Here is a 26,654-nt window from a genome sequence, read left to right as displayed (position 1 = left end):
AAGGAGAAAAGGAAGTACTAAATAGGTAGGAAAAAAAATTAACAAAATAGGTGGCGCCTGTGGCTCAAGGAGGAGGGCGCTGGCTCCATATACGGGTGGCAGGTGCAAACCCAGCCCAGGCCAAAACTGCAAAAGAAAAAAAAATTAACAAAATAGCAATAGTAAATCCTTATCTAGCAATAATTTCTTTAAATGTAAATAGATTAAATTCTCCAATCAAGACATCAAGTGGCTAAATGAACTAAAAAATAATGGCCAATCATATGCTGCCTACAAGATGCTCAATTAAGCTTTAAGTATAGGCTGAAAATGAACAAATGGAAAAAGATATTCTAAGAAAATGCAAACAAGGAAACCTGTATCGGGCAAAATAAACTATAAGTTAAAAACTGTGCCATGGGCGGCGCCTGTGGCTCAGTCGGTAAGGTGCCGGCCCCATATACCGAGGGTGGCGGGTTCAAACCTGGCCCCGGCCAAACTGCAACCAAAAAATAGCCGGGTGTTGTGGCGGGCGCCTGTAGTCCCAGCTGCTCGGGAGGCTGAGGCAAGAGAATCGCTTAAGCCCAGGAGTTGGAGGCTGCTGTGAGCTGTGTGAGGCCACGGCACTCTACCGAGGGCCATAAAGTGAAACTCTGTCTCTACAAAAAAAAAAAAAAAACTGTGCCATGATGTAAAGATAGCCAGTATCTAATGATAAATGAGTTAATTCATCAAGAAGATACAAGGATTGCAAATATATCTGTACCCAACATTAGTGCAGCCAAATACACATACATAAAGCATAAATTAACAGATCTGAAGGAAAACATAGACTGTAATACAATAATAGTTGGGGACATCAATATTCACTTTCAAATAACAGATAAATAAAAGAGACAGAAAATCAATTATGTAAGCTATGAATAAACCATGTTTTAGACCAAATGGATCCAATACACATTTATAGAACAGTCCCATCAACAGCAGCAAAATACACATTTTTCTCAAGCACCCATGCAACATTCTCTAGGACTATGTGAGTCCACAGAGTAAGTATTAACAAATTTAGGAAGGCGCCTGTGGCTCAAAGGAGTAGGGTGCCGGCGCCATATGCCAGAGGTGGCAGGTTCAAGCCCAGCCCCGGCCAAACACTGCAAATAATAATAATAATAATAATAATTAATAAATAAATAAAAATAATAATAAAAAAAATTTAAGAGTACAGAAACCTCAGATATCTTTGCTGATACAATGCTGTGAAACTAGAAATCAAAAATAGGAGAAAGCTTGACAATTAACAAATATATGAACAACAAACTCCCAAACAACCAATGGATCAAAGAAAAATTCAAAAAGCACATAAAAAGTATCTGAGGTAAATTAAAATGGAAATGTTAACAAAACTTATGGGATGCAGCAAAAGCAGTTCTAAGACAAAAATCCATAGCAATAAATTAAGGAACAAGAAAGATCTCAAATAAACAACAGAACTTTACACCTCAAGGAACTAGAAAAACAAAAACAAACCAAGTCCAAAGTTAGCAGAAATAAGAAAATAAACCTAAGAACAGAAGTCAATAAAATAGAGACCAGGAAAATAATCGAAAACATCAAGGAAATCAAAAGTTATATTTTAAAAAGATGTTTTTACATTGATAATCCTTTAGTTAGCCTAAAATAAGTAAAAAGAGTCGAACAAAATACAAAACCAGGTCTCTCTCATCTCTTCTCATTCATAAGACCCATTTCCAACTCTATTTGGAAGAGCTCTAAGTTTTCTCTTTGTTCTTAAATAAAATTTCTCCTTGTTACATTGAAACTTGTGTCCTTATAATGCTGAAAAAAAAAATGAAAGAGGAGATAATACAAATGATTCCACTGAAATACAAAGGATCCTAGGAGATTACTATGAAAAATTAACTGCCAACAAATTAGAAAACCTCAAAGAAATGGATAAATTCCTAGAAACATACAACCTACCAACACTGTGTCATGAAGAAATAAAATCTTAAAACACCAATAATAATAAGGAGGGTCCACTAGTAACCGAAAACCTCTCAACAAAAAATATTCCAAGTCCAGATTGCTTCACTCACCAGTGTGAGTTGAATTTCTAACAAACCATTAAAAAAAGAATTAGTAACAATGCTCCTCAAATTCCTACAAAAATATTAAAGAGAAAGGAACACTTCTAAACTCATTTTACAAGGTCAGGATTACGATGATACCAAAGCCAGAAAGGGGCACTCCAAGAAAATAAAATTACAAGAACAAAAAATGCAAAATTCTCCAAAAAACACCAGCAAACTGAATTCAAGGGCACATTAAAAGGTCATACTTCAGGATCCAGTTGAATTTATCCCCAGGCCATAAGAGTGGTTCAACATACACAAATCAATAACCCGTGATCCCACCAATTAACAGAATAAAGGATAAAAATCTTACAATCACCCCTATAGATGCAGGAAAAGCATTTGCTATAAATCAACATTCTTTTATGGTAAAAGAGCACCCAATTAGGAATAGAAGGAATTGGTATCTCAACATAATAAAGTCTACACATGGCAACCCACAGCTTAGCAGGAACATGGCAAAGATATTCAACTCACCATTGTTATTCAACTTAGTACTGGCAGTCTTAGCCAGACCAATTCGATAAGAAAAAGAAACAAAAGGCACCCAATTTGGAAAGAAAAAAATTAAATTGTCTCTGTATCCTACCATCTTTATATTGAGAGAGGATACCCAAGAAGATTGAGGTCTAGAAGAACAGGTCTTCTCAAGGAGACCACAAGGATACACCTGCAGGGTCCTCTCCATGGTGACTCAGCTCTTGAGAATTTGTTAACTTAACTTCCTGGAACTTGGAAATTTCCAAGTTCTGTGAAATCCTGTAGTTCCGTAGGGGCTGGAATAGCATCTCCTGCTGGATTCAAACTGGCCAGTGAAAAGGATACCTGTGGGGTGGAACTTTTTGACTGTCATTAAAAAAGGAGTGACAGTCAAAAAGTCAGTTGGAAAGCGTGGCCATTTGGAATTCTTCTATGCCATAAGCTCCAGTCTGGTGAATAAAGCCCCTCCTCTTATAAACGGGGTGTTTGGGTGCTCTTTCTCTTCGTTGGGCCTCGTCTTCCTGCAAAATATATACATATATATAGTATATGTAATAGAAAACCCTAAAGAATCCATCAAAAAAACTGTTAAAACTACTAAATGAATTTAGAAAAAATTGTAGTACACCAAAATAATATTAAGAAGTTGCATTTCTACCTGAAAAAAGAAATTTAAGATAAACCCATTGACAGTAGTTCAAAAAGATTAAAACACATACGAATAAATTTAACCAAAGAGGGGAAAGCTTTGCAACGCCGAAAACTAGAAAACAGAGACAAAAGAAATCTAAGACACAAATGAGTGGAAAGATAGTCCACGATTACGGACTGGAAGAATCAATGCTGCTAAGGTGTTCATACTACTCAAAGCTACCTACAGATTTGAGTGGAAAGACAGTCCGCGCTTATGGACTGGAAAAATCAATACTGCTAAGGTGTTCATACTACTCAAAGCTACCTACAGATTTAATCCTGTCAAAATTCCAAAAGTATTTTTCATAGAAATAGGAAAAAAATCCTAAAATCCATAGGAAACCACAAAAGACCTTGAGTTGCTAAAGCAAATTGAGCAAAAAGAGCCAAGCTTGAGGCATGCACGCCCTGATTCAGATGACAGTGACCCTGACACTGCAGTGTGGCATAAATACTGACACACTGGTCATGGCACAAAATAAAGCCAGAAATACGCCCAAAGTGGAGGCCAAGGAACACGGTCAACTAATAGTTGACAAGGACGTCACAGACACACAGTGAGGAAAGGATAGTCTTTTCAATAAATGTTATTGGAAAACTAGAGTAGGCAGAATGTACTTCGACCTTATTTCACAAAAATCTAAAAAATGGGTTAAAAATTGAAACTTAAGGCATGAAACCATAAACTTCTACAAGAAAATGTAGGGGGGAAATGCCACGGCATTGGTCTCAGCAATGATTTTTTGGATATGACGCCCGAAGCATGTAACCAAAGCAAAACTAAGCAAGTAGGAGGACATCGAACAAAAAAGCTTCTACTCGGCAAAGGAGAAAATTTTTTAAATGCGAAGGCAACCCTCGGGGATGGGGAAATACATCTGTAACGCTTCTGATAAGAGGTTAATATTCAAGACACATAAGTAGCTCCCATAGGTCAATAGTAAAAAAACCAAATAACCCAATTTAAAAATGGGCTAAGGACTTGAGTAGACATTTTTCCAAGGAAGGCATACAAATATCCAACAGGTAGAGGCAAAAATGTTCAGCATTAGTAATCATCAGAGAAGTGCAAATTAAAACCACAATGAGATAATTGACTTACGCTAGTTAGTACAGCTGTTACCAAAAAGACAAAGATAACAAGTGCCGCTGTGGAGAAAAGGAAACCCTTGTAGACTGCTGACTGAACATAAATTAGTACAGCAATTATGCAAAACAGTATGAGGCTTCCTCAAAAAATTAACAGAGAGCTACCTTTTGATCCAGCAATCCCACTTCTGGGCATACATATAAGTAATCTCCGTGCTGAAAGGCATCTTCACTCATAGGTTCTCTGCAGCATTACTCACAGTAGCCAAAGCAGGCACACAGCCTATGTGCCCACTGATGGCTGAATGAATAAAAAAAGTGGTGTGCATATAAAGTATACATATTTTTCATCCTTAAATATTATTCAGTTTTGTTTTTTTTTTTAAAGGAGGAAATACTATCATTTGCTACAACATAAATGAACCTGAAGGATGTTACGCTAAGTGCAGTAAATCAAACAAAGAAAAACAAACTCAACACCATCTCACTTACTTGTGGAATCTAAATAAATCAAACTCACAGGAATAGTAAAACGGCAGTTACCAAGCGCTGGGAGGTGGGACAAGGGCTAGGTTAAAAAGGGCATAAACTTTCAGAAATCAGATGAAAACGTTCTGGAGACATGCTGGTACAGTGCAGTGACTAAAGTTAATAATAATGTCTCATATACTTGAAATGTACCAGATCTCAAGTTTTCTCACAACATACACACCAAAAGACAACTACGTGAGGTGACAGGTTAGTTACCTCGATTGTGGTAATCATTTCACAACGAATTTGTCTAGCAAAACATCACATTGTATACCTTAAATACATAGGATTTTTCACTTCTTAATCATCTCAATAAAGCTTAATTTTAGTAGGGTTACCAACAACAATTAAGATAAATAAGTACAATGTACATTAGCTGAATATGATGAGGGTGTGGACAAATGTCGTGGGTGAGAAGTTGAGGTAGGAAGGCCAGGGAAGGCTTCAGGGAGAAAATGGCACTTCAGAAAAGACCTCAAGAGAGCCCGGAATCCAGTCATGCAAGTGTCTGGGAGAAAAGCACATGAGGCAGAAGCACCACGCATCCAAGTGTGAGGTATTAGGGTGTCAGAGGCTCCAGGGCCCAAAAGCCCCCTAGTTTTAAGAGGGAGGCCCAGGTTTTTGCGTTCCCAGCAGCCTGTTTCACAAGGGCTGTGAGGAAATTGAGTTTCTATGTAAAGCTGCCAGGTGTCTCAGGCTAGGAAACCAGCAAGAGCCATTCCGAGCATCCTGGCCCGGGTGGGAGGGAGAACAGAAGAGGTCTTGGACAGAGGGCGGGGGAGGTGCACAGGACAGACCAGGAGAGGCTTCACCGTAAGGGCCTGCTCTCACCATGGTAGAGGAGCTGCCCAGAAGTCTTAAAGATTCTGAAGCTGACCTGAGTCTGGGCTGTCTGCCTCACAGCCGGCTGGGGAAAACTGTGGCATGATGTCTGAGTGCCTGGGATAACACTGGGGGGTCAGGAAGCCCTAACGTGAAGGCTGGACTGTAAAAGGAAATGCCTCAGTGCACCAGGGAGCTGGCCAAGGTAGTGGAGACGCTGTCCTGTCATTGGTAAGCAGACGTGGAGCAGACCACACAAAGTGTAACAAACTCCCGCAGGCTCCTTTATTCACCTAACAAACACAATGAAAGGATTCCTGGGTGCCGCACACTGTTCTAGTTTCTGAGGGTAAAGAGAGAAACATATCCTCTCACATCAAGCTCACAGTTCAGGGATGCAGCTTAGAAACTCTGGAGTCCTCCAGCACAAGAGAACAGCTGTCCTGCAGCTGTCCCTGCAGAGGACCTGAGCCAAGGAAGCACCTTCTCTTTGTCTCCTCTCCTTGACCTTCTTCCCCTGGTGACCTAGCTTCTCATAACAACTCAAAGGAAGAAAAATCCCCACCCAGCAAAATTTTACAATGAACGAATAAAGATTTCTCTTTTGATTGAGAGTTAGTTACATAAAAGGTCCTAGTACCCTAAGATATCAGTATCTCTTCCCATAAGGGTGGCCATGTAACTGTGGCAGAGATTTACACATGCAGGGTTTATCGCATCATTAGCCTTCTGAAACCTGCAATTACCATGTGCACAGTTCACCCATTTAAAAGGCGACATCTTTTTAGCATGTTTTCCATAGCATTGGCTGAAAAGATGCAAAATGCAAATTATGTCAGTATAGATCAGCCTTGCAGAATTTACTGGTCAATGAAAAAAAATGACATAGAGAAAAATACTCATCAGCGATACACAATTAACATATCGTGAGATGGGATAAAAGTACCGTCACTCTCACCCCACCTTTTGTTGCCTTCCTCTTTGCTTCACCCTTAAATTCTTGCTAAATCAGCAATACACAATCAATAGTAGGAGGGGGGAAGGGAGACTGCTTAGCAGTAGTTTAGGGAAGTTACTAAAGCTTAACAATAGTTTAGGAGTAGGTAAAACACATAACAAAAAGATTAATAAATGATACACGGGAGAAAGCATTAGCCATGAAGTATAGTATAAGTGTGTAAGAAATCACAATAAATTGTTTACTGTTTAATGAAATGTTAAAGGAGACAGAAGGAAAAAGAGGGGGGAAGCAGAGGTAGCGGTGCTGAGAAGTCTGAGCTGCAGAAACTGGTCCACACTTCCCAATTTACCCTCCGAGACCCCATCATACTGACAGCCCAACCAGACATGGTGGCTAGAAGGATATTGTTAGAAGGAATGACTAAAACCAAGGTGACTGGATGTCTGTGATTATTTTTATTGTATACCCTGTAAGCATTTAAACAATACCTGCCTCTGCAATTTTCTAACCACGCAAACTCACCCAAGATTCCATCAGCCCACATTATATAAGCTGAACTCTACCAGTGGCCTGGGCTGCTCTCCATATAGGAGGAACAGCCGGCCGTTCAATCTTTTCTTTAATAAAGACTTCCTAATTGACTTTGGGTCTTGATATCTCGCATCCATCCTGTAATAATTGTGACTCAGAAGTTATTAAAAATTCCCTGATGCTTTGGCCCAGTAATTCTACTCTGGGTAACCGACAACAGTAAGAAAAAAATTATAAGCAAAGATGGCCAATTACAAGCAAAGAAAAAGAAATTGGAGTAAGCTGACTGCTCCTCAAATAGGGGACAAGTTAAGAAAATTACAGTATGTCCTTATGATGGAATGATATTCAGTTGATAAAATATAACATCTATTACTGTTGTAGACTGGATTATTGGTCCCAATTCTTCACTCCCTCATAGCTGGGCTCTGCATTTGAGTGGCTGTCAGGCCTCTTAGCCAGTAGAGTATACTGACTTTGGGTTGTCCTGATGTGACTTTCTTCAGCCCAGGTGTGGAATGTGTCTCTGCAGTCCCATGATGTATAAGCAAGAAATAAATGCTTCCTGTTCTATTCCACTGAGAATTGGGTTGTTATGCACCAAAAATTGACTGATACAGTTAAAAAAATGTGCAGCTACATGGACCCTTGCGCTATGTGAAATAGAGACAGAGTAATAAATATTTATTGAAAGAACAGGAGAATGTTTATGTGACATTGTTATGTGAAAAGGAGACTAAAGAGAAAAAGATCTCTGCTTGGAAAGAGAACACTATGAAGTCCATCAAAGTGATGATTGTTGACAAAATTTTCAAGTTTCCTAAATTTCTCGATTTTTTTATAACAAGCATGAATTAACAACATAAAGAAATACTGCAGCAGAACTGAATTTGGCTAGCATTCAATTTATCCAAAGATAAAGTAACCTTAAAAGGAGAAGGAAATAAAATTGGTCTCAAAATAAACACCAGGGTTAGTAGTCAAAAATGAATTAAAATCTTATTTATTTACTTATTGAGACAGGATCTCACTGTTAGCCAGGCTACTAAGGTGTAATGGTATCATCCGAGGTCACAGCAACCTCAAACTTCTAGGCTGACGTGATCCTCCTGCCTCAAGCATGCACCACCAGGCCAGCTACTTTTTCCACTTTTTGTACAGATGGGTCTTGCTCTTACTCAAGATGGTCTCAAACTCCTGACCTCAAGCAATCCTCCCACCTAAGCCTCCCAAAGTGCTAGGATTACGAATGTGAGCTACTGCACCCAGCCTAAAAGCCTATTTAGATATATTTCTTAAAAATCAAAACCAAGCAGAAAAAAATAAATATTAAAAAGGCAATTTTCACAAAGGACATATTAAGAAGCAAATAAAAGATACATTCCAAGAATTAGTATCAGGGAAATTTAACAAAACTTTTGAAGTTTCATTCCAAATCCATTAAATTAAGAAAACATATTCCACAACGCTAACACTTGTTAAAGAGAAGTTATGGTAGAATTATACTTGTGCTGTGCAGGTGGCAACAAAACTTAAGACAGACATTAGGAACGCCAATGTCTCATCAGTTATAAATTATAAGGACACCCCCTCTGTTCCAATCATCACATTGTTGGAGATTCATACTAAAGAAATAACAATATACAAAAATTAATTTCAGCGCCCCAAAATGTTCATGTAAACCATCCTCAAATCCTTGGCTGACTGCTGAAATGGGTATTAGTGGGATGAAACTCCAAGAAGCCTAGTAAAACAACAGATCAAGTTTGAAAGGGCTGAACGAAGGTTTCAACAGCTTCCCGCGTGTTGGAGACACAGAATTTGGACTTCAAATGAAGCCCATTAAATACCAAGTGCCAAATCCTAGTAAGAATAAGTACCAAGCAAAAGCTATAGTCTAGAATGAAATGCAAAATCAAAAGATATTGATCCTAACAAAGCCTGAAACCAAAGATTTAAGGATCAAAATAAACTTCCAGTAATTTAATTTCCTAATGGAACAAAATTCAACTTCTTCAGAGAAAAACTCACAACTGGAAATCCTACAAATGAAGAATATAATGTATGAACTTGAAAGTTTATTGGACTGTCATGAATTGTCATTAATTGTCCTCATACCAAAATTGAATACATAGGATTCATGCTTCTCCATTCCTGTGATGCTTCACTAAGAATAATGAGTTCCACCTCCATCCAGGTTAGTACAATGCTGCAAAATCGCCATTTTTTATGGCTGAATAATATTCCATGGTATACATATACCACAGCTTGCCAATCCATTCCTGCGTTGAAGGACATTCAGGCTGTTTCCACATATTGGCGATTGTGAATTGAGCCGCGATAAACAGCCTAGTACAAGTGTCTTTATAATGAAAGGTTTTTCCCTTCTGGGTAGATGCCCAGTAATGGGATTGCAGGATCAAACGGGAGGTCTAGGTTGAGTTCTTTGAGGTTTCTCCATACTTCCTTCCAAAAAGGTTGTATTAGTTTGCAGTCCCACCATCCGTGTAAAAGTGTTTCTTTCTCTCCACATCCATGCCAACACCTGCAGTTTTGAGATTTTGTGATATAGGCCATTCTCACTGGGGTTAGATGCTATCTCAGGGTGGTTTTAATTTACATTTCTCTAACAATTAGGGATGATGAGCATTTTTTCATATGTTTGCTAGCCATTCATCGGTCGTCTTTAGAGAAGATTCTATTCATCTATCTTCCCCATTGATGTATGGGATTGTTGGTTTTTTCTTGTGCATTAATTTAAGTTCTCTATAGATCTGAGTTATTAAGCTTTTGTCTGATTCAAAATATGCAAATATCCTTTCCCATTGGGTGGGTTGTCTATTTGCTTTGGTTGTTGTCTCCTTGGCTGTACAGAAGCTTTTCAGTTTAATTAAATCCCATTTGTTTATTATCGCTGTTGTTGCTATTGCCATGGCAGTCTTCCTCATAAAGTATTTCCCCAGGCTTATATATCTTCCAGTGTTTTTCCTATGCTTTCTTTGAGGATTTTTATTGTTTCATGCCTTAAATTTAAGTCCTTTATCCATCTTGAATCAATTTTTGTGAGTGGAGAAAGGTGTGGGTCCAGTTTCAGTCTTTTACATGTGGACATCCAGTTCTCCCAGCACCATTTATTGAATACGGAGCCTTTCCCCCAGTGGACGCTCTTGTTTGTTTTATCGAAGATTAGTTGGCTGTAAGTTGTTGGTTTCATTTCCTGGTTTTCTATTTGATTCCAATGTCTATGTCTCTATTTTTGTGCCAATACCATGCTGTCTTGACCACTATGGCTTTGTAATACAGCCTGAAATCTGGTATGGTGATAGCCCCAGCTTTGTTTTTATTACTAAGAACTGCCTTAGATATGCGAGGTTTTTTCTGGTTCCATACAAAATGCAGAATCATTTTTTTCTAAGACTTGAAAGTAGGATGTTGGTATTTTAATAGGGATGGCATTGAATTGGTAAATTGCTCTGGAAGTATAGACATTTTAACAGTGTTGATTCTTCCCAGCCACGAGCATGGTATGTTCTTCCATTTGTTAATGTTATGAGGTAATGGGGAAAGGGCAGACCAGACAGAGAAGGAGGGAGTGAGTGAGGGAAAGGAAAAGAAGAAGAAGAAAAAAAAGACAAGCAAAGAAAATAGTGACTAATTCTCACATAAATTAGATTTAATTTTGACCAAAGTACATTACTTCAACATTAATTTTTAATTCAACTTGTTAATATGTTGTCTGGGATATTGAGTCCTCATTTATAAGTGAAATATGTTTGTAATTTCCCCTTTATAATAATATATTCTCTCCAATTTTAATATCAGGTGTACCCAGATCAAGTAGAATGATTTTGAAGTATTTCTTCTTTTTCTATTGTCTATAAGATTTGGCATGATCTGTTTTTTAAAATTATCTTTTACTTTTATTTATAAATATTAGTTGTCTATTTTCTGAGACTTAAAAAAAATAAGACATTAACTGAGGACTCCATACTGAATCTCAGAGTCAAAGCATTCTATAATAGACATACTCTTATTTGACAATGTGAATGTTACTTTCTTTGCATTATTATTATTGCTTAATATTTCAATGCAGCAATTCTGATTTCTTTTCTGAATGTATTTGTTTGTTCATTCTTTACGAGGTTTTTGTTTCTAGTCCTTATCTTTAACATTGTCATTGTCATTAAATTTTAAGCCTCTTTAATTTTGTGAAGGCAAAAAATGGAAACCTAATAAACACATGTATGTGTAAAAATAAAAAATATATATATATAAAATTTTTTAAGAAAGAACGTTTATTGGATTACATTGTGTAGCATTCATAAAAAACATTCTTAAACAACAATGCTAGTTAATATTTATTGTGTCAGGCATGTGCTTAGTGCCTTGTCTGCCATCTTCTACAATGTGCCAGCTACAGCGTATAACACACAAAGAAAATAACTAGATATGTGAAGAAACAGAAGAATGTGTTCCATAGTAAATAAAACGACACAATAAAACATCCATAGAAATAAATGCAACATGATTGAAATGCTGAAATTGGTTTGTGCTTGGCACTGCCCCCCACCTGTGCTTTCCACCACGCACCAACCACAGACGAATGGACTAGACCCAGGGCCCGATGCACGACCTTAAACAAAGATGGGGACTTTACTTCTTTCATGTTTACATGGATGGAGCTGGAACATATTCTTCTTAGCAAAGTATCTCAAGAATGGAAGAAAAAGTATCCAATGTACTCAGCCCTACTATGAAACCAATTTATAGCTTTCATATGAAAGCTATAACCCAGTTATAACCTAAGAATATGGGGAAAGGGGAAAGGGGAAAGGGAGGGGAAGGAAGGGGTGAGGATGGGTGGAGGGAGGGCAATTGGTGGGATCACACCTACAAGTGCATCTTACAAGGGTACATGTGAAACTTACTAAGTGTAGAATATAAATGTCTTAACACAATAACTAAGAAAATGTCACAAAGGCCGTGTTAACCAGTTTGATGAAAATATTTCAAATTGTATACAAAACCAGCACATTGTACCCCATGATTGCATTACTGTATACAGCTATGATTTAATAAAAAAAAAAAAAATGAGTTTATATAGGACTCATTCCAATTACAGAGTCTTGAAAGAATTCACAATTGCCAAGATGTAAAATCAACCCAAATGCCCATCAACGCAGGAGTGGATTAATAAACTATGGTATATGTATACCATGGACTACTACTCAGTCATAAAAAAGATGAAGACTTTACATTTTTTGTATTAACCTGGATGAAATTGAAAAACATTCTCCTTAGTAAAGTATCACAAGAATGGAAAAGTAAGTATCCAGTGTACTCAATACTAATATGAAACCAGTAGATAAACAAAAACACACCCACATAAGAGAAAAACAATTAAATTCAAGTGGGGGGGGATAGGGGAGAAGGGGGGAACAGGGGAGGAGGACGGGGCGGCTGTTGTTTACTCCCACCTCACAGGCACAAAGTAGGGGTACACAGCACACCTCCTGGGTGAAGGGCCCAACTCCAACTTGGACTTTACCTAACAAATGCTTGTAACATTTGTAAACTAATCATCTGTACCCTCCTATTAATCTGAAATTTTAAAAAATAGTTTATTGGAAAAATAAATAAATGTAGACAAAGAAACACAAGGAATTTCAGGATAGATATGGAAAACCTGGAAAAGAAACAAATGGAAACTAAACTAAAAAATATACTATGTTACATTTTAAAATTTATTGGATGGAAAGAGCAGACTGAATAATCCAGAAGAAAGGGTCTCTGTGAACCTGAAAACAGAGCAATAGAAAAGTATCCAAACTGAAGCAGAGTAAGAAAATGCTTTCAACACACAGATACACATAGGCACACACAAACAGAATCTCAAATAACACTGGGATGCTATCAACTGGTGTGAAATACACGTTATTGGGATGCTAAAAGGAGAGAGAAAAAGGGAAGAAGTAAGAAGAGAAGATAGAAAAAATATGGCTAGAAATAGAAAAAAAGGTTGTCTGAAAGTTTTCCAAATTTGATTTAAAACATCAATCCACAGTCTGAAAACACTGCAAAGAATAAAATGGGAAGAAACCACACCTCTACCCATCACAGGCAAACCGACAAGAACCAAAACAAAGAAAAATCCTCAAAAATTTCTGGGATAAAAAAAATCATATACAGAACGATTATTATTTTAATGATGACAAAAAAGTCAAGGAGATAATGACATGAAACCTTTAAGGTGCTAAAAAATATTCGTCAACTTAGAATTTTATGTCCAATGAACATGCCCTTCAAAAATGAAAGTAAAATAAAGATATTTTAATTGAATACAAGCTGAAATGATCTGTAATTAGAAGACCTGCATTATCAGAAGGATAAAGAACATTTTTCAGACTGGAGGGAAAATGGTATATGGTAAAACTTTGACTCTACAGGAAGTAATTAAGAGCACCGGAAACACTACATATGTGTGTAAACAGAAAGCTTTTTTTTTCCTAAAAACAACTAATATTTAAAAAATGATAATGACCACATACCATAAATTTTATATCACATGTAGAAATAAAAATTATGACAAAAACATTGAGGAACAGAATTACACTGCTGTAAATTTCTTCATTACATATATAGTGGTATAAGAATGCCAGTTAGAATGTGACAAGTATATTGTAATCCCTATGGCAACCACTTAAAAATACAAAGAGATTTAGCTAAAATGAAATGAATGAAAAACAAAAACTATTAGACTAACAAAAAATACAAAAATGAACAAAGGAAAAACAAAGAAGAGAGGAAACAAATTAGTAAGGTGGTTCAATTAAACCCAGCTACATCAATGATAGTACTAAATACTCTAATTAAAAGGCAGAGTTTTACAGGCAAAATACAAAAAGAAGACCCAACTATCGCTTGTTTAAAGTGATATTTAAATTCATACCTACAACTCAATTTAAAAGTTGCTGCAGCCACATTTACAGCTATGTAGATTTCAAAACAAGGAATGTTTCTAGAGATAAAGAGAACGTTCCATAACAATAAAAGCCTCAATTTGGGAAGACATAAGAATCCTAAATGTGCATATAACTATTAACATAAATGGAAAATACATAATCACTGACAAAACTGAAGAGAATAGAAAAATTCACAGTCCTACATGAAGATGCAAATACTCCTGTCTTGGTAATTAACTGTTTTAAAGGCAAGAAAATTCCATAATAGATGTAAGAGACTCAAACAACCCTAAGTGATGTTTATGGAACACACACCAATAACTATAGGGGTCAAGTGCATGAGGCACGTCTACCAAGGCAGATCAAATGCTAAGTCATGAGCCTCAATACATTCCAAAGGATTGAAAAGAAACAGAATTGGGAGTGGGAGCCTGAGACAAATGAGAGAGGTGAGCCTTTCTGGACTCCTGCGCTAGATTTCCCAGTGTCTTGGTATTGAAATGGTGCAGGTGAAAGATCAGCGTACAGACAGGAACAGGACCAAGAGGAGATCAGGCCAGGGGGTATGTGCAACATGCCAAAAAGAGAAAAGTCAAGGATGAAAGCCAAGTGTTAGCCTGATGAACTGAGAGAATGGAGGTTAGTAGGACTGGGGAAGAAGCAAATGTGGGACTGGAAAGAGAAGCTCGGGTGCAAAGGGAATATGAGGAATTTTACTAGATGTCCAGGTTAAAAACTTGGGATTGCAAATTAAGAATGTGAGTCTGCAGGGTATAGGTCGAAGCCTGCAAACAAACAGCAAAAAAGAGGGTGTTGAAATCATATAACATACTAGGGGTTTTTAACATACACATTATTTTCAACTCATCTCAACACCGTAGTTGACAAACTCTTCCCCGAAGGCTTTAGTCATACATTTACACTAGAATCTAGCACAGTTTCCCCATTAACGGCAAACAGATAAAGGCATCCAGAGGGGCCAGGAGTAGGGTATCTCCCACAGGGGTCAGTCAGAGGCACAAGCCAAAAAACAAACCAAATTGCCAGCCTGAAGACCAGAACCTGATCTTGTGTTTTATTTCCTAAGAAAGAAAAATCATCCTAAATTAGTTCTGTTTTTCTTCCTATCTATCACATCACAGAAATTAAAGGAATTGGTAAAATAGAAATTCTGAACAATTCATAACCACGGTTTAACACAATGATACCTCAGAAAGATCAGAAACATTTGTTATTTTCTAGAAGAAATAAAACGCCAAAGCAAATCATTTTCAAATGCAAATCCAAAGCAAGCATAATTCTGGTTAACGCATGGAAGGTGCATTCTACTAAGCTCCTTTTATTCTCCAGGGAGATTGATGGCCTAATTATACTCTAGAGAGGAGGGTTAAGAAACTGTGTTGAAACTTATTAAATATGACTTTTTGATTTTGTTGGAAAAGTGTACTTAAAATAATTGCACTTTAAATGGAATTTATAAATATACCACTTAAGTCAACGGTTGAGCGATTTGATACAGCACAATTCTGTTGAGTTTGATAAACTATATTGCTGATAAGTGGAGGCTCGCTGGCATCTGCTACAGGATCAAGGGGCTGGAAGATTTATAAAGCATCTGCAGGTGTGTTCATATGTACATCAGTGTTCAGTGACTAAGTAGAACCCCAGACACATATGCAGACACATTCCACACGTGTGCATTTACGGCCCTCCGTCCTTCCTCCCTGGATTAACACATTAACAGCCATGGACGTTCTGTGTAACTCAGGCCAGGTCTGGGCCCTGGGCCCCGCAAAGCATGTATAACTCACACATCTCTTTACCTTAGGAGCCACATTAGCTCCAAGGAAAAACATTTTTCCCCCAGTGCAGCAATCAGCGTTAGAATGCCTCCCTGGCCACCAGTTTCCTCTCCTGCCAATCCGTTCTCCAGTCTGCAGCTAGCATGAGCCTTCTGATAGGCAAACCCGCCACCTCACTCCCCCAGATTAAAACTGTTAGCTCTCTGCCTCTTCTACCAATAGAGTTGGTGTCACAAGGAGGGCCGCCCGTTCAGTCCTAGGGCACTCTGGCTCGGCAGGGCCAGGCGCCAGGGTACTGCCCACTGTTGCTCTCTCATCTTTGGGCAGATTACAAGGCAGAAACACAGGTGCTGTTGCCAACCTCGTTCATATGCCCAATGCACGCTCTGCAGTGCCCAAGGAGCACAGCCTTCTGCGGACCCAGGATGCGTGCAGGTTCAGCAGAACCCCGCTGGGGCGCATGGTCAGCAGTTTTGGCTAAGCTGGGTGAGCCAGGCACTGACACCTGGCAGGCTGCGGTCCTCTTCCCACCAGACCTCTCTGGCTTCACACACGGAGAGGGGGAGGCTGCTGTTCTGAGAGATGAGGCTAGTGCAGAGACCCAGCTGTCCTTTCCCACATGGGCCTGCTTTTGTGTCCAGATCTCGCCTCTTTGTAAGGATACCTGTCTTACCATCTTATTGTATTAGGGCCTACCCTAATGTCCTCATTTCAACTTGGTTCCCTCCCTTTCTTCAAATAAGGTCCTGTTCTGAAGTAAGGGGTGTGGGGAGCATCAGGGCTTGAACATGTCTTATTTCAAGAGACATTTCAACCCACACTACCAGGCATCCAAGGTGTTTTTTTTTTTTTCTCCTCAAGTACCTAAAATGAAGGACATTTCTAAGGGACAGGGACCAACAGCCATCCTCCCTGAGCCCCATATGCTAGCCTCAGTCTCATCACAGAGGCCACAGAGAAATTTAGTACAAGCAAGACTCCACCACACATAAGTCAGCTCAAGCCACATCAGCAACACCGACTAGCCACAGAGAACAGTTTCCAGGCACGGGTTCCACGCGACCTGCAGAGTCTTCTACAAACAGGCCTCGGCCTTGCTGACGGTTAGAAGGAGGATTCAGCCAAAAGGGCTCTGAGAGCAGAGTCCATGCAGTGGGCTGTTCCCAAGAGAGAGAGGAGACAGACGCTTCTGCCCCAGGACCGAGAGGCAGCCCGAGAAAGTCACAGCCACCTGTGGGTGTAGCATTCCCTCACCTGACTTCTCAGCACGTCATGTGCCCCTGGAAGTTGGGCCTGCCATTGTCCTCAGAGCTGGGCATGGTACGAGGAGACTGTGGACATGTGGCCACCTCTCTCCCTTCTCTCCCATGTCAAGGGCACCCCATTCTCCAAAGGAAGAAACTGAGGCTTGAGGAGGTTAAGAGGTTGGCCCAAAGTGGCATATCCAATACATAGAACAAGCGAGATTTGAACCGAGACCCAGGCAACTCCAAAAGCTGTGCTTTTAACCTCCATGTAGTAACCTTCAGTCACAAAATTTTAATAAACCTTATACTGCTCTTATTACTGCCAGATTACATAAGCATTTTACATACATTGACTCAATTTACTATTCACGCCAATTAATGAAGTAAATACCATTTAACCCCCATTTTACAGATGAGACTGAGGATCAGAGAGGTGAAGAAACATACTCAGGATCACTCAGCTAGTAAGGATCACAGGCAGCATCAGACCCAGGCAGTCTGTCCCTTACCCACTGTGCTATGAAAGGTTCATTCCCACTGGAAGACACCATGATGGACCTGGGCAGGTTCTGGCTACATCCCAGATACACATAAGCCCAGGCCCACAGCCGTCTCCAAGAAAGGCTGGAAGGTGGAGTGTGGTTTTGGAGAAGTGCTTGGAAGAAGCTCATGCTTGCAGCTCCACTGTCAGGAAGCACATGTGGTGCTCACACTCCTTTAAGAACCTGCTGTTTCTGGGCGGTGCCTGTGGCTCAGCGGGTAGGGCGCCGGTCCCATATGCCGGAGGTGGCGGGTTCAAACCCAGCCCCGGCCAAAAAAAAAAAAAAAAAGAACCTGCTGTTTCTTTGAACTAACACATAACACCTTAGCTGACACCCGCAGACCTCTGCACGGCGGCATCCTGCATCCATACAGCTGTCGTCCAGTACAACTGCTTGGTCATTCATCCACAAAATCCATTCCAAAATTATCTACAAATGAGTCACAAATTGAGGGTCTCCAAAAGTTAATAACAGTGTACTGCATACTTGAAATTTGCCCATAGAGTAGACTTTTGAAGTGTTCTCACTACACACACACACACACAGTAACTATGTAAGGAGAGGAATATGTTCATTAGGAAAAAAATTTTACCACACTGAACACAACTGTTTTGTATACTTCCTACTTAATTTTTAATCTTTATCTTTCTTATGTATAGAAGTCTTAATACATTTTCAATTGAAAGCAGAGATACAAAAATTCCCCTGTAAAAAGCTCTATAAAGTAATAATCAACATAGACAAAGGTATCAAATAGTTCAGGTTACATGGATACGGGAAAAAATAATTCAGCAAGGGGGGATGCAAATTATTGAGTCCTTGGAAAGGCTGATGTGAGGTAAAGAACTTCACAGTTATACAGAAATAAGTGAGACCAAACACCACTTTTTTTTTTTTTTTTTTTGAGACAAAGTCGCACTCACTCTGTCACCCTGGGTAGAGTGCGGTGGCATCATCATAGCTTACAGCAACCTCAAACTCTTTGGCTCGGGTGATCTCTTACCTCAGCCTCCCCAGTAGCTGAGACTACAGGCACATGCCACAGCGTCCCACTTGTTTTTTCTATCGTTAGTAGAGATAGGGTCTCGCTTTTGCTCAGGCTGGTCTGGAACTCCTGAACTCAAGCAATCCACCCATCTCGGCTTCCCAAGTGCCACAATTTTATCACCTGAAACTATTTAGTTAACCTATTGGAACCCCAATATTCTCAGGTATAAAATGGAGATAGCAATCCCTCTCCCACACTGTCATGCTAAAGACCAAATAATGTTGTGTATAAAAAATGTTTGGCCCAGAGTAGGTGTTTATCAAATATAATTTTATTTTCCCTTTCACCCGCCTTTCTCCTTTAAATACTGGGCCTATAACCTTTCAAAGTTTACAGAGTGTATTTTCCTTGTCTTTTCTGACAGTCATGGACAAGAGGCTATCATGACAGACGCTTTCTAAAGCAGGGGACCCATGGTAGACACCACAAGGGTTACAGACCCTGTCCTCAGGGTCATTAGACTCATAGGGGAGATCAACATTAACAAAATATCCACAAGGATAAATGCAGAATTATAACTGTGATAAATGAAAACAAAGGACATATGGTCATTTAAGGGGGTCTTCGTGGGGGACTTGACCCAATCTAAGAGCCAAGTGAGGCACTTTAGAGCAATGAGTGGGGACAGCGGTGACTAAGCCAAATCAGGTAGTACAGAACAGTATTTCAGGCAGAGAGCACAACTCATGGTAAGGCCTGAGGCTGGAATAATCTTCCAAGAGACTGAAAGAAAATGGTCATGTGGTTGAAGAACAAAGCAGCAGCATTGATCTAAGAGGAAGGAAATTGCTAACTATGAGAAAGCTGCCATGTGCCAGGGTCTGGGTAAGAACTTTAGGTACATTGATGATCTTAACTCACACAGTGAAGGAGAATGCAGATGAGAAAGTGGGCAGGTTTCAGGCCATATAAGGCCTTGAAAACTAAATTGCAATGGCCGGGCGTTGTGGCGGGCACCTGTAGTCCCAGCTGCTCGGGAGGCTGAGGTAGGAGAATCACTTGGGCCCAGGAGTTGGAGGTTGCTGTGAGCTGTGTGAGGCCACGGCACTCTACTGAGGGCCATAGGGTGAGACTCTGTCTCTACAAAAAAAAAAAAAAAAGAAAGAAAACTAAATTGCAGATTCTGATCTTTGTCCTGAGAGCCATCGAGCAGGTGGGGAGTGAAGGCAGATGAGTCAGGAGGCCCGTGGAGGAGCAAATGGGTGTGATGTTTAGAGTGAGGTGCTGGTAGTGTGGTCAGAAAGATGGGGGCATACCGGAGAGATATTCAAGGGACAGAATCAACCTATCTAGGTGCCTCATTGGATTTATGGGGAAGAGGAAGATGGAAGAATCAAGGAAAACCTGAGATATTTTGACTTCTGCAACTGGATAAGTAATGATTCTGTGCACTAAACCAGGAAACTTTGCAGGAAAAATGAGTCTGGTCAAATCATGTTGAATTTGACCAATTCTATTGAGACATCCAAGAGAAATTATGAATACAAAACCAGAGGTTTGGAAACCAGGTGAAAAATCTGGATTAAGGTAATAAATTATTGAGTTTCTGCCATATAGGAATATGGAGTGGCAGTTATTAATTTACTGTCTCTCAGCCCTGAAACAAATGTGTGATACTGGAGCTGAACCCTGTAGACATTTCTCCTTCTTCACAGGGCTTCAAGGTAAGCAGGGGAGACACTGCTGGGAGAGCAGAGCGAGGATGAGACCTACCTTCCTTCTTGCAGTGAGCTGTGTTCCAACTGCCACCCAGTAGATCCATGTGCAGGGGGCCTGGTAGCCCTCACCTTTGTGGCACTCAAAGGTCAGGTGCAACCAGTACTTTCCAGCAAGTGTCTCTGCTGTCCAGCGGGCTGCCTGTTCTGGCAGCAGTACCTTCTCCAAAGACATCTGTATCACAGAGGCTCACAGCCTCTGTATAAAGCGCCCTCCTTCGAGGTCTGAGCCTTTTCTCCCTTCTTGCTCCCCTTTGGCCCTAGATGGAACAGCTGATTGCTAGAGTTGCTACATAGAGTTGCAAAATAGTTGGACTCTATTTTTTAGAGTCCTCTCTGACCCCATTTATAGCTAAACATTTTACTGGTTGACAAGCTTTTGTATTACATTTTCCCTTTTTGAAAACTAGTGTAGTTTCTGGCTCCCAACACAGAATGATTGAACACACAGAGGTTGACAAGATCACCTAGGGAGATGGTGCAGAGAGCTAAATAAGAGGTCAAATTGCTCAGTCCTGACAAACTCCAAGCTCTACTGCAAACACAAGGAAGCCAGCCTTGTAAAGCAGCTGACAAGGAACAGCTGCAAAAGTGGAGGGAAGCCTAGAAAAGTGTAAAGAGAACATACTGCTTTGATAAATAATAAACATAAATCTTAAGGTAGAATAGGTTTTCTTATACACAAAAATATAAACCACAAGGATAGTCTGACAAGTATGAAGACAATTATGATATCAATAGAGAGAAATAAAAAGCACTTAAAAAGTGAAATCATAAAACAAGAGAACTAACCAAGAAATGTCATCACAATTATATAAAGAAATACACATCAGTCAAAAAGACAGACTTCAAATAGGGAAATTACCAAAGCTATAAACAGGCACTTCACAAAAGCAGAACCATAACTGGTAAGTAAATAATAGAAAGAAAGCTTAACCTCTTAGTGAAGAAGTGCAATTTAAAACAACAATGAAATACTATTTTATGCTCATTTAATTGGAAAAGATGAAAAAGTCAGTAAGACTTCGTATTGTGAAGGCAGTAGACAATCCAATGCATGCCCGAATAGAAGAAAAACTCACTTCAAGTTTGGGGGAGAGGTGATGAGAAGGGGTAGAGGGCTGGGGTGCTCTCTCTGAATGGGCATCGGGTGGGGGGTGGGAAAAAAAGACTTCAATTGGCAAGGAAATAAATGCATGCCGTACTAGATGGTGTCTCCTAGCCACAGGTGGCTTTTCAACACTTTGAATGTAGTGAGCCTAAATTAACACATGCAATGAGAATAGAATACTTGCTCAATGTCAAAAGACTTAGTGTTAATAAGATAATGTAAAAACCCCCATTAATAATTTTAACATGATTACACACTGAAATGATATATTTGGGGTATATCTGGTTAAGTCAAATATGTCATTAAAATTAAGTTCACTTATTTCTACTTTTATGATGTCACTACTAGAAAATTTAAAATTGCATGTGTGGCTTATATTTGTATCAACTAAATCATATTTGTACAGAACGGTGCTGATGTAGAGCGATGGGAAAACTTAAACGTGGATTGTCCAAGTGTGAATCAATACAACCCCTCTGGTGAGCAATTTTCCATTATCTTATAAAGTTGGACATGTACCCACTCTAGGACCCAGCAGCTCTCCCATGGAATATATCCTAGAGAAAATCTTGCATCACCAGCAATGTAACCTCGTCATTGGTGCCTTCATCTTAATCTGATTTTTTAAAAATTAATTAAAAAAGAAAATCTTGCAGTATGTGCAGCAGGAAACCATATACAAAATTGTTCACAGCAGTATTGCTCCTGATAGTAAAAACTCAGAAACAGTATCAAAGTTCAGTGTCAGAAGACAGTCACATAATGAAAGACTAGCAAAAATGAACAGCATGGAGCTACTCACAGCAGCATGGATGAATCTTAGAAACTCAATCTTGAGCGAAAACATAAAACTTCAGAAGAACACATAAAATATGCTACCATTTTTATAAATTTCAAAACTATAGGCTCCCCACCTGTGGCTCAAGCAGCTAAGGCACCAGCCACATACACCTGAGGGTTCAAATCCAGCCCGGCTCCGCCAAACAACAATGATGTCTGCAACAACAACAACAACAAAAAGAGCCGGGCGTTGTGGCAGGTGCCGGTAATCCCAGCTACTTGGGAGGCAGAGGCAGGAGAATTGCTTGAGCCCAGGCGTTGGAGGTTGCTGTGAGCTGTGATGCCACAGCACTCTACCCAGGGTGACAGCTTGAGGCTCTGTCTCAAAAAAAAAAAAAAAAAACAAGTATAAAAACCAAACATTGTGGTGTTTAGGCATAAAAATGCATGAGAAAGGGGATGGAGTGGAGCAGGCATGTTCAGGGAGCCTCAACAGAACTAGACATGCTCTATTTCTTTTGCTGGGTGGTGAGTTACTGAGTGAGTTAATTTTTTTGTGTCCCAGAAAGACACCTTACAGTTATCTGCTATTTTCAAACAAAAAGGGTCACAGTCAGAGCTAGAATGATGAAAAGAAGCCAGGCATAGTAATTTGAAGAATAAGTTATCATTGAGAAAGTGAAGAGACCAAGTAAGGACCCGTTTTTTCATGAACTGCCATTGTGAAAGTGAGGAGAGCTTGGTAGTGGAGCTAAGGTGGCACAGGTATTAAGGAGCGCTTACTTTTAAAATAGACCGCTCTTACGTACAGATAATACTGAGGAGGGGAGTTCAGCTTCAGTATTTTTGGTTACCCTGCCTGCCAAGAAAAAATATAATAGCTATATAAAATTTATTTTTAAGAAATCTATTTGAAGGAATTATAGGATTATCAAGAGAAGAAGGAACTGGAGGCCAAATATTCAGGAGAAATGAAGGCTCAAAGAAACAGACCCCTAAAGTGGCACCTACCGGATCTGGGAGCAGATTCCAAGAAGCTGAGACACCAAGGAGGCTTTGGAAGCCTCCAAAGTTTTAGGGGAGGGGACAAAAAGGATCTACCAAAGAGGAGGAGGCTTGGTTAAACACCCCAAGCTTTATATAAGAACACAGTTTAAATTGTAATGATAAGTGTAAAATAGTTTTAGATCAGCTCCTTCAGTATTTCAAACTACCTGAATCTCCGTGAGGATTTAAGATACAACATGATTCCTACCATCTCTAGCATAGCTGCCTGCAAAAAGCAAAGAGAAAACATCTCTGAGGAAATAGAATATCATTCGAAGCTTCAAATGATCTCTAGACTATTTCCTATATAATGTCCAGCATGTAATAAGAAACAGGCAAATTATAAGACAAAGTATGTATAAAGGAAATAATAGATGATAGAAATAGGCCTATAGGGTCACCAAATAATGGATTTATCCAACACATCTTCTGAAAGAACTTAACCAACATACTTAAGAAATTAAAAGCTACATTTTACAAATTTCAGCTGAGATCTAAAAGCCATTAAAGACTACTAGCTGGCAATTCTAGAACTGAAAAACACAATAATTGCAAAAACTTCATGGTCATCCTTAATAGCAGAAACACTTCCCTGCCGTGATTAAAAAAAGAAATAAGCCAGAAGATAATATTCATACTAGAAACAGAGGCTAAGGAAAAAATATAGAAATACTGTCAGAGCCAAATGGGTCAGAATGATAAGGTAAAGCCTTTGCAATTTGAGATTCATAATGTGAGGAGAAAGAGAAAACGTCAGAAGCAACGACCCCAAAACTAAAGTCCACTACATCACAAACTCAAACACCACTCTCCACAGGCTGAAAGCAGACAGAAAATGCACCTGTGTGTAAAATCCTACAAGCAGCCAGATAAGAGAAACACAATACGCTTCAAAGAAGCAAAAACTGTACTAACAGCTATTTCTTTTTTTTTTTTTTAATGTACACCTTTTTATTTATTTATTTTTTGCAGTTTTGGCTGGGGCTGGGTTTGAACACACCACCTCCGGCATATAGGACCAGCACCCTACTCTCCTGAGCCACAGATGCCGCCCAACAGCTATTTCTTAATCAGAAAAAATGGAGGCCAAAAGGCAGCAAAATCATAGTTTCACAACGATGAAGAAAATATCGCTGACACAGAATTTGGTAACCAGCAAAATAACTGTTTATGAGTAAAGTCTAAACAAAGACATTTTCAGACAAATAGAAAGTGAGAAAATTTGGCAGCAGAAGGCATACCCCAAAGGAAATTCTAAAGAAAATACTTCAGTCAAAGAAAAATAATTTCAGTGAAAACCCATAAGCAAAATAGACTAGAACATGTGAGTAAATATAATCAATGATCCAAGACTCTATCTCAAAAACCTAAAAAAAGAGAAGTGAAACAAAAATTATACACAAGAAGACAATTATAATGAGCACATAAGTCAGTGAATCAAAAAGCAAACAAAAGTTAAAGCCACAAGTTATTTTCAAACTTTAAAAACTGATAAACTAAGCAAGACCAATTAAGGAATATAAACAAGAAAAAGAACAAATTACCATAATCAGAATTGAGAAAGGAGACATCATTACAGATCCTACGGATAGTCGGACCTGTAATAAAAGGATGTGCATATTATGCCAATAACTGTGAAACTTAGAAATAATAATAGTCCTTCACAAGTTTGGTATACTTCCAAATTCTTTTAATGAGGTCCATATAATCTCAATACAAAAACCCAATAAAGCCATTAAAAATGTACTCTTCCCTCCTATTCTCTGGAAGAATTTGCAGAGGATTAATATTATTTCTAATGTTAGGAAGAAGACACTTATGATGATATCTAGGACTAGAATGTTTTCCACAGGAAAGTTTTATTACAGATGCAATTCTTTAATAGGTACAGAGCTATTCTAATACTTAAATTTCCCCTGTATTATTATTGGTAAGTTGTGCTTTTACAGGGTAGTTATTTTTTCTGTTTCAAATGTATTGTCATAGCATTCATATTTTTTCATTCTTATGAAAAAATTATAAACAAAATATTAGCAAATCAAATTCAAGTATATATCATATCATGAAGTTGGGTTTATCCCAAGACTGAAAAGTTTATTTAAATTTTAAAAATCAATCAGTATAGGGTGGCGCCTGTGGCTCAAAAGAGTAGGGCGACAGCCCCATATACCGGAGGTGGCGGGTTCAAACCTGGCCCAGCCCAAAAACTGCAAAAAATAAATAAATAAATAAATAAAATCAGTGTAATTCTTCACTTCATTAGAAAAAGGAGAAAAGCCATATCTTATCTCAATAGATGAAGGAAAATAATTTGGTTCGATTTGATTCCCATTGGTAATAAAAACTCACCAAATTGGGATAGAAAAAAACTTCCGCAATGTGAGAAAGAGTATCTATAATAACAATACAGCCAACATAACAAAGAATTGAAAAACAGTGACTGCTTTATGCTTGAGAGAGGGCTGGTTTGCATAAGTGTGACTGACAGATAGGCAGGTTTATGCTGTGGTAATGACCAACCCCAAATACCAGTGGCCTAAGACTCAAAGGTGCATGTGCTACTCTCATGCCACGTCTCACTGCAGGTGTACATGTTACTCTCATGCCACGTCTCTCTGCAGGTGTACATGTTACTTTCATGCCACGTCTCACTGCAGTGTGCACGTTACACTCATGCCACGTCTCACTGCAGTGTATGTTACTCTCATGCCACGTCTCACTGCAGTGTACACGTTACTCTCATGCCACGTCCCTCTGCAGTGTACACGTTACTCTCATGCAACGTCCCACTGAAGTGTATGTTACTCTCATGCCACGTCTCACTGCAGTGTACATGTTACTCTCATGCCACGTCTCACTGCAGTGTACATGTTACTCTCATGCCACGTATCTCAGCAGGTGTACATGTTACTCTTATGCCACGTCTCACTGCAGTGTACATGTTACTCTCATGCCACGTCTCACTCCAGTGTACATGTTACTCTTATGCCACATCTCACTGCAGTGTACGTTACTCTCATGCCACGTCTCACTGCAGTGTACATGTTACTCTCATGCCACGTCTCACTGTTGTTGTACATGTTACTCTCATGCCACGTCTCACTGCAGTGTACATGTTACTCTCATGCCACGTCTCACTGCAGTGTACATGTTACTCTCATGCCACGTCTCACTGCAGTGTA

General features: G+C 39.2%; 1 protein-coding gene across 7 annotated transcripts in view; it reads right to left on the bottom strand.

The window, feature by feature from the left end:
* The window catches only part of STK32B (serine/threonine kinase 32B), a 368,237-nt gene that overhangs the window by 333,218 nt on the left and 8,365 nt on the right, over nucleotides 1-26,654 (bottom strand). The window contains exon 1 of one of the 7 annotated variants that reach the window (XM_053567284.1): nucleotides 20,533-20,736. The exons of the other annotated variants lie outside the window; for them this stretch is intronic. Within the exon in view, the coding sequence (XP_053423259.1) occupies nucleotides 20,533-20,581 (49 nt within the window). The 5' untranslated portion in view covers nucleotides 20,582-20,736. Of the gene's footprint in view, nucleotides 1-20,532; nucleotides 20,737-26,654 lie in introns of those variants that run through there. 7 annotated transcript variants of the gene reach the window in all.

The sequence above is a fragment of the Nycticebus coucang genome, chromosome 17, assembly GCF_027406575.1.
Source record: "Nycticebus coucang isolate mNycCou1 chromosome 17, mNycCou1.pri, whole genome shotgun sequence".
Taxonomy (NCBI): Eukaryota; Metazoa; Chordata; class Mammalia; order Primates; family Lorisidae; genus Nycticebus; species Nycticebus coucang.
This window is presented reverse-complemented; position numbering and strand designations above follow the sequence as displayed.